Source organism: Patella vulgata, chromosome 5 (genome assembly GCF_932274485.2).
Source record: "Patella vulgata chromosome 5, xgPatVulg1.2, whole genome shotgun sequence".
Classification (NCBI taxonomy): Eukaryota; Metazoa; Mollusca; class Gastropoda; family Patellidae; genus Patella; species Patella vulgata.
This window is the reverse complement of record NC_065883.2, coordinates 63,332,676-63,342,432: the sequence shown is the minus strand read 5'-3', so window position 1 is coordinate 63,342,432 and position 9,757 is coordinate 63,332,676. Positions and strand designations below refer to the sequence as shown.

Here is a 9,757-nt window from a genome sequence, read left to right as displayed (position 1 = left end):
ACGTGAATGTTTTTTATCGTTGGATGAACGCTTGGCCGAGTGTATTGACGAACTAATGTTTATAATTTACATCCCACTTCTACTCGTTGCCACTGGCAACCTTTGATAAAACTGTCCTGTTTAATTGCAGTACATGCTTAAAAGTATCCGTGTATCAGAAATGTACAGAAAGAGTACTGATCATTTCTGATATACGGATACTTTTTTTTTCCGTTTTAGATATCTATCAAGCAATAAGTAGCGGACGTTTAATCCGACCCAGATCGCAATTGATAACTAGGCTCTAACCAATGTACATGAAACAACTAGTCAAAATCATAGTAACAAAACAAAATGGGGGGAACTACATGGCAGTTCAAAAACATATACAATGACATTAAATTAACATAACAACATATTACAAAAATCAATTATTATACATACCAATTGGCATCTATTTCATAATTTGGTTTGATTTATATTAATATGCAAAATATATAAATAAGAATATTGAATAATTATTTTAATTAATTGTGATGATAGATGGCGCAGTTCTCTTGCTGGACACTTCACAGGCATTGAAAATAAGCAGGATGAAAAAAAAAACGCCTAGAAAGTCATAAACTTTATTACAAATAAATTTCAACGGAAGAACCATCCGCCGATGCATACTTTCACCAGGAATGACCCACGTTTCGCATTTCCTATACACTACATTTAATAATATCGCAGTCCTCTACGCCATAGACATTGTTTTGACGATGTGGTCTAAACAAACACGTGATTGTTTTACGCTCAGAGTATCATAGCAAGACGTACGTGTGAATACTACTCAGGTCGTCTCTCCACTGCGAAATCATTCTACCATGAAATGTAACGTGAGGCTCAGAAAGGGATAAATAATGAAAGAACTTTTCGGTTGAAACGACTCGATAATAAATACTATTTTTCACATTTGGCTTCACACAATACTCGATAGAAATGTGATGTAAGTAACTTATTAGCACCTTTTCTCGGTGTATCGGTGAATATCAGGACAGTTTTGGTCGGGAGCCGCCTCGGCTCCGCCTCGGCTGGGCCCCTCGACCAAAACTGTCCTGATATTCACCGATACACCTCGGAAAGTGTGCTAATAACTACTACATAAACCACGTTCTGATTAAATGCATGGTTGCACAGGGGGGTTACAAGGGTGGGTTTAGGACAATAGCCTGGAATGTGCTCGTTTTATCACCGGGTGAAAATTTTGTATGTGCAGTAACAGAATCTCTTAGGCCTGTGTGCGATCTTCCACGGTGCCGAACACACGCAACTTAGTGACGCGTAGGTCTCACGCACCGGTTTACTGAAATTTCCCCCGTAGACTGTATATACGACGGGATGTGAGCTACGCTTAAAGTAGCTAAGTCTCTAACTGAATATTGAAAACACGAATTATTTGTTAATTTAAAGGCTCAATACCACTCTTGATGTAACTGAATAATATGTCCCAATCTTTATTCTGGTCAACAAATTGTACTATTTTACAGTATTCCAATTAATTGATGATACAAATTTCACCTTAACACACCTAATTTAAAAAAATGGAAAAATTCAACTAAATGATTTGAAAAGCCTAACGTAAACCTTTTCAAATGTGACTTGGATTTATGGAATTATGGAAGCCTATAACTACCATTCCTAATTTCTACTTTTCGCCTCTTCAGAACAAGAAAGTCGAAAAGTCGAAAAGTAGAAGTTACGACAAAATGTGAGGCGACAAGACGGTATACAAGCCAAAATCAACTCGAAAATAGGAAATTAAGAAATAAAACACTGCGATAATAGCGCCCCCCCGTGTTTTCTTAATTTCTACTTTTCGACTTGCATTTTGGCTTGTATACCGTCTTGTCGACTTTCGACTTAGTCATATTTTTGTATTTATTGATGTCAGTAAGAAGGCGCCAACACGCTATACAAGCCAAAATGCAACTCGAAAAGTAGAAATTAGGAAATTAACACACTGCGCTATTAGCGACTTATGATCTGTCGTACTGTCGAAAATGACTAAGTCAAAAGTCGACAAGACGGTATGCAAGCCAAAATGCAAGTGGAAAAGTAGAAATTAAGAAAAAACGGGGGGCGCTATTATCGCGGTGTGTTATTTTTTAATTTCCTATTTTCGAGTTGATTTTGGCTTGTATACCGTCTTGTCGCCTCACATTTTGTCGTAACTTCTACTTTTCGTGTTCTGAAGAGGCGAAAAGTAGAAATTATGAATGGTAGTTATAGGCTTCCATATGTAATGGATAATTTACACAACAGGTAGGACACTTAAACATCTAATACTTAGAATAAGGCTAATATTTATTTACTGGAGCTGTCAAGCCAGCAAGAGTGTTATTGTCCCTTTAAATCAACACTGATGTTTGATCTTACCGGAAAAGATGGAAATCTGATATCCAATATTTAAAACAAAAGAAACATTTTACCATTGGTACACGAATCGTGTACCATAATGGGTTTCAGGGCCATTTGTAACAAGGGACTCGAAGAACGAGGCTAGACATATTCCACGAGTCATGTCAAACGTCGACGACATATTCTTATCTGGAAAGCATGCGCAATAAATACTATCGGTGTAGACTGGAATAACCAGACGCTAGAGATTGCCATTCGATTGAGACTTCTGGTTATTCAAGCGGAAGGGCCATCTTTTCAACATGGCACCGGCATTGTCAAGGTTCGTAAAAGAAGAAAAAAACCTATTTTTAGCTTTTTCCCGTGCGGGCTACCCAAACTGTGTTTCCTTATGTGCGTTTACGGACACGGTTCCGCATGCGTTTCCGTACCGAACGCTACATGGTCCGTTTCGAAAATCCGCACCGGACGCCGCATACAGAACCGTATCCGCACCTGCACATAAGGAAACACTCTTACTAAAATTCTATGAAAGTGTTTATTTCCGTATCCGCAACCGGACCGGAGCCAGATGGAATCCGTACTAAAGGAAATGCAGCTTAAGTGTCACGCATGGGTTTACTAAAAATGCTCTCGTATACTGCCCATAGTAGCACGTGCGGCGGGTTGTGAGCTAGGCTTAAGACCTGTTTTGTGAAATGAAATGAAATGGAGTTTAACGTCCTACTGTTCTGCTCCTAACCTGGGCTAATGAAGTCGGGACCTGTTTTGTAAGGCGGTATCTGGTCATATATTACTCATCGTGCAAGGTCATGACGTGAAGCAAGTTAGTTGCGATGATTTGATTGCACGCAACCCTCGTGCGTCTCACCATAAAGTTAGCCCCCCAATCTGATCACATATACATGCATTCGTGGACCAAACTAACCGCAATCTAAATTATAAGGAACAATGGAACATTTGTTTAAAACTATTTCAGATAATCGCGTATGTGGTTTAGTCGTGAATTTTAAGATACGTAATCTAATATTGGATTTATATAATATATAAGAAAAGAAGAGGGCCATTTGAACCACTGAAGCAAGTCTGCTCGGATTCCGGCCGCCCAATCTAGTGACACAGAAACTCTTCGGGTCAGTGGCTTGAAAAAAGAAATCCATATTGTCCATTAGTTGCTAATTAAAGCAGTTCAGTTACAGTGCAAAAAGCCACCGCGTAGGTTAGTTATAATTGGATTATTCATAAAGAAGTTAAATAAATGTTTTTGAATACATTTGTTCAAACATTTTATCGGGACTCGAGAAGGAAAGTGGTCTGTACATAATTGCCGAATTTAGAAGGGTCGCCTTTATTCAATATTGGAATACAAGTGAGATACGGGTGTGGGTCCATTGGGTCCGGGTCCGAAATAGTCAGAAAATTCCTCATAAGCGTTCCATTTTTCCAAAGTTCATATATTATAACTCTTAGTTAAACAACACCAACTGTTGACATGAATAAGTTCATAAGCTGTAGTTTTGTGTTTTAACACAACAGACAGCATAGTCCTGGCTACGGTGGCCTTTTAGTGTTATACGTTGATTTATACCCTTTTCTTGTAATATATCACACATGAGAAATCGCAGTGAAAACTATGATAAATCAAAAAACCATGAAAAACCTTAATCCTTTTTCTCCGCGGTGGAACCTTTACGCGGTGTAAACCTTCATGATTTTTTCCCGTGCGGGCTACCCAAACTGTGTTTCCTTATGTGCGTTTACGGACACGGTTCCGCATGCGTTTCCGTACCGAACGCTACATGGTCCGTTTCGAAAATCCGCACCGGACGCCGCATACAGAACCGTATCCGCACCTGCACATAAGGAAACACTCTTACTAAAATTCTATGAAAGTGTTTATTTCCGTATCCGCAACCGGACCGGAGCCAGATGGAATCCGTACTAAAGGAAATGCAGCTTAAGTGTCACGCATGGGTTTACTAAAAATGCTCTCGTATACTGCCCATAGTAGCACGTGCGGCGGGTTGTGAGCTAGGCTTAAGACCTGTTTTGTGAAATGAAATGAAATGGAGTTTAACGTCCTACTGTTCTGCTCCTAACCTGGGCTAATGAAGTCGGGACCTGTTTTGTAAGGCGGTATCTGGTCATATATTACTCATCGTGCAAGGTCATGACGTGAAGCAAGTTAGTTGCGATGATTTGATTGCACGCAACCCTCGTGCGTCTCACCATAAAGTTAGCCCCCCAATCTGATCACATACACATACATTCGTGGACCAAACTAACCGCAATCTAAATTATAAGGAACAATGGTAATTTGTTTAAAACTATTTCGGATAATCGCGTATGTGGTTTAGTCGTGAATTTTAAGATACGTAATCTAATATTGGATTTATATAATATATAAGAAAAGAAGAGGGCCATTTGAACCACTGAAGCAAGTCTGCTCGGATTCCGGCCGCCCAATCTAGTGACATAGAAACTCTTCGGGTCAGTGGCTTGAAAAAAGAAATCCATATTGTCCATTAGTTGCTAATTAAAGCAGTTCAGTTACAGTGCAAAAAGCCACCGCGTAGGTTAGTTATAATTGGATTATTCATAAAGAAGTTAAATAAATGTTTTTGAATACATTTGTTCAAACATTTTATCGGGACTCGAGAAGGAAAGTGGTCTGTACATAATTGCCGAATTTAGAAGGGTCGCCTTTATTCAATATTGGAATACAAGTGAGATACGGGTGTGGGTCCATTGGGTCCGGGTCCGAAATAGTCAGAAAATTCCTCATAAGCGTTCCATTTTTCCAAAGTTCATATATTATAACTCTTAGTTAAACAACACCAACTGTTGACATGAATAAGTTCATAAGCTGTAGTTTTGTGTTTTAACACAACAGACAGCATAGTCCTGGCTACGGTGGCCTTTTAGTGTCATACGTTGATTTATACACTTTTCTTGTAATATATCACACATGAGAAATCGCAGTGAAAACTATGATAAATCAAAAAACCATGAAAGACATTTTCTCCGCGGAGAAAAGGTTTACACCGCGTAAAGGTTCCACCGCGGAGAAAAAGGATTAAGGTTTTTCATGGTTTTTTGATTTATTATAGGTTTCACTGCGATTTCTCATATGAGGTAAATTTCAAGAAAAATGTATAAATCAACGTATGACACACTAAAGGGCCACCGTTCCTGGTGTCGGACGTTAAGTCGCATGGCTAAACGCTTTATAATTTTTGTTAAAAAAACTCATAATTCCGAAACCGGAAGTGGTAGACTAACGCCACCTGGCCTATGTTACTCCCCGGTCCGAGCTACCCCTATACCCCAAATTTCAGACTCGGGGCAGACCTAGTGTAGCCGCCAACCCCGAACAGACCGGCTTCGCTCAGGGTCATAACTCCGAAACCGGAAGTGGTAGACTAACGCCACCTTTTATATGCTACTCCCCGGTCCGAGCTACCCCTATACCCCAAATTTCAGACTCGGGGCAGACCTAGACCTATGATAAATCTATAGGTATACACCAGTGGCGTCGTGCCTATTGGGGAAATAAAAATATTTTTATTGATATTATTAGGCTAAGACAGAAGACCTGTCTGTCTGTATTAGTCATCACACGGTCACCAGGAATTGTATAATTTGTCATTATCTGTGTTTAGTTTGTATTGCACTTTAAATAGTTTAGATGTCATTTGTTAAGGCATCGCTCAACAGCGGCCTCGCTTCGTACACTCTAGCATTTAGCCTCCATCCGGGAGTATGACGTCAACGTAACGGTTAATCTCCGCTCACGACGCCATATAAAAATTAAATCAGTCAACGAAATCCCGTTTAAATCCAAGCTGAATCCAAGCCATCCGTGGGTCCACAGAGTTGATTTTGTGCTTGTTGTGTAAATAAAGATCTAATTTATAATTTCTATGACATCTGAAGCCTAAATAAAGACTTGCAATAATCAGATTTAGCTCTTGCATAATGTATGTTTAAATGATCCATTTTACACATGGTGCCTTGAACATCGGGAAATAATGTTTTATCTATTGTTCAACAAATAACTATAGCATATACTACCCTTACTTTTATCGGTAAACTTCGTTTCAAGTCCGAGTGCGTCTAACATTTCGGTTTGATGATAGGAAAATACATCTCCAATTTGAGTTTTTAATTAATTAACTAAAATTACTATAGACCTCTTTGCTTTGTAAAAATCCAAATGGTCGATTTAATTAAATATATGTCTAATCTACAGAAAGAGACAGTGTTAAAATGTAACTGATGTAATTTTAAACAGTTGAAGGTTTACAAGCAAAACAAGAACAATCATTCGGACTTGGATAGAAGATAATCGCTGCCCCAGTATCAAAGGCATAGTTAAAAACACAATAGTTGAAATACAAACATAGTTTTCGTGAACTCTCTAATTAAAAATGCACGTATATATTAAAAATACTAACAAGTCACAATCACTAGGTCCTGAAATATCCATGTACACGTGTTCCTAAAAAAATTTTTTTTTCATTGCTATTCGTTTACTCACAAATGTAACGTATTGAACTTGGCTTCATTTTGTACAACAGCAACAGAATACGGAAATCCTTAATATAAATTAAAACTAAATTTTCTAATGATATTTTCAAGTTGTTTCTCTTGGGGGAAATGAAAAACCTTGGCCTAAGACCTTTGACCTCATATAATTTGAATAAATGCTCGATATAGTAATTATCCTAATGACGAGCTGAACAATCACAAGGTGATCTTAAAGCGAGAATTTCATATTTTCTAAGAAAGTCAAAACATAATTATATGTCTTTTGCTCAATAGGTTATCAACTCACTATTATACGATCATGGGCATTATTTCCCACCCTTAAAAATCATTGACACAGGAAATAATAACACAATTACCCCCCTTGTTTTCCTATTACCTCTATGGAATAGCTATGTTCAAACGTTTGAATTTGAAGCTGAAAATGATATTTTTGCCAATTTCTCAGCTGGCAATAGTGAATTAAAGGATTAATAGGATTATTATTTTACAAGGTAGGACTGTTTATGGATACCATCTATTTTAAGGCTTTATTTTAATAAATCTTAAAAATATAACTTAAAAATATGAAATTGTATCTTTAAAATAATCACAGAAACTTTAACTGTAGAACGTTCACATGGTTCCAATAACACGTGGCATATCAAAAGCATGATTGGGAATCTTACATCTATCTCCTTTTGGCGTGAATCAGATATGGTGATGTTTCCATATTAATTCCATAGGTACCCTCAGTGGTCAACTTAGCACCTACCTCCTTAGAAAGAACAAATATTTGGAGAATATTGCTGAACATCAAAAAGATCTGCATCTGACCCAAAGTTTCACCGACACAAAACCTTGGTCCAATCATAAACGGCATAAATGCAGGATGTGGCTTAATTTTACCACTTTCATCTAAGAATCTTTCTGGTCTAAATGCCAATGGGTCATTCCAGGTCGTTTGGTCTAAATGACATGAAAGGACATTGGGAATTACAATAGACTCTTTTGGAATTAAGTAACCTTTGACATAAGCATCTTTGGTGTTCATATGGAAGATAGAAAGTGGGGCATTATTTCCTAATCGATATGCTTCCATCAATGTTGCTTCTAAGTATGGAAGATTTGGTTTATCCGACCATCTTACCATTCTCTTTGATCCGACCACTCTATCGATTTCATCTTGGCATTTCTTTTGTATGTTTGGTTGTAGTATCATGTAAAGAAATGCCCAATCTACAACATTTCCATTAGCAATGGAACCAGCGGCAAATAGATCGAGAATGATTCGGGTTAAATTCTGTTCATCAATGAGGTAATTTTTGGTAGTTTTAGTTTTTTTCAAGAACACGTCAATCAAATCTCTGCTTGCGTGTTCAGTGAGTTTCTTTTTGTGTTCATCAATATATCGACTGAATTCCTGTCTTGTTTCAGCAACGTCCTCGTTTTGATCCTCCAGCTTTCCTTCAATACCGGGTAAAAATCTGAGAAACGGTAATGTATGTATAGGAGACATAGACCCCTCGCCTTTAAATAGAGCACGGACCGTGTTAAAAATGTGCATATCTATTTCCTTACTATAATCCAATCTAGATCCGAACGAAACACGACCAATAACACTTGTTGTGGCCTTGATCAAGGCGTTCCTAATCCTTATCGCATCTCCACTACTTGTTGAGAGTAACGCTATAATATCCTTTATTTCATCTCTGATTATTTCTTCAAACGATGTTGAACCTATTTCGTGAAAGGCCTGTACAACTAAACTCCTGGCGGCTTTCCAGTCTTCACCATTGGCCATCGCCAACCCTGGTCCCTCTAAGGCAGACATTTTGTATCCCCATAGTTTTTCGGTCGGTCTGGCTATAAATACATCCTTTTGATCAACAATTGCTTCTTTGATCGATGTTTGGTCGTTTAAAAATACGGTTAGTTGGTTTCCTAAGTAAATACGAAAAACGGGTCCATATTTTGCCTTCATTTCTTCTAAATATACATGTCTCCTTCCGAAATATTTTCCTCTCATATTAAAAATATTACCAACAACGGGCCAGAATGGCGGCCCAGGTGGAATCCCGGATCTTTCCCAAAATAGGAAGACATATCCAATCACTAGCACAATCGCAAGAGCAATCAAACCAGACGTCAAAGATGTACTAAAAAATTCTGGAATACTAACCATATTGACGGTAATGTTGTACGGTTTGTGCTTTATGCGGCATTCAAGCTTGGTTGCCGTATTAATATTATTCATGTAGGGCAGTGACACCTATTTATTGCATGACTGGACAGGAGTTTCATAATATATAGACAGTAAACATAGCGCTTGGCGGGTAATAATCCGAGGCGTGCATTGCTCGCTCTTTATGACGGGACCTCCCTATACAACCTTACAATGGGATACTTCCTCGGCCAACACCAGAATCGAACCCCGGACATCCTGGTTTAAGCCAGTAAGGCACCGTCTGAACCGTCGAATTGACTATAAACTACATATACTATTCAAAAAAAGTAGGGAATATTTGATTTTTAAGTGTTATTAAAGTCACCTAATGAAACTGAGGAAGAAACAAATGACAAAATGAAATGAAGTTCACATTCATCGATTTATTCCAAATGATCGTTAGACTAAGTAAGGCACAGACTGATCATTATAAGGGTAAAATGATACCCGGGGTCAAACAGCAAAGTTACCACAGCATCACAACCAAGTCAGTAACGGGTAAATCCTCCTCTGTTTGCCAAACAAGCATTGATCCGACGTGGCATACTCCTAATGAGACGTCTAAGGTCATTTTGGTCCAGATTGTCCCATTCCTGTTGCAACGCAGCAGCAAGTTCTTGGACA

At 38.3% G+C, this 9,757-nt stretch overlaps 1 protein-coding gene across 1 annotated transcript; it reads right to left on the bottom strand.

The window, feature by feature from the left end:
- Nucleotides 1-6,680: 6,680 nt before the first annotated feature.
- On the bottom strand, nucleotides 6,681-9,148 carry LOC126820564 (vitamin D 25-hydroxylase). The gene has a single exon (XM_050548596.2). The coding sequence runs from the start codon at nucleotides 9,089-9,091 to the stop codon at nucleotides 7,598-7,600; it is 1,494 nt and encodes a 497-aa protein (XP_050404553.2). The 5' UTR covers nucleotides 9,092-9,148; the 3' UTR covers nucleotides 6,681-7,597.
- Nucleotides 9,149-9,757: the final 609 nt, after the last annotated feature.

Excerpts from the sequence above, each read along its gene's own strand:
- LOC126820564 (XM_050548596.2), bottom strand. The coding sequence starts at position 9,091 with ATGGTTAGTATTCCAGAATTTTTTAGTACATCTTTGACGTCTGGTTTG.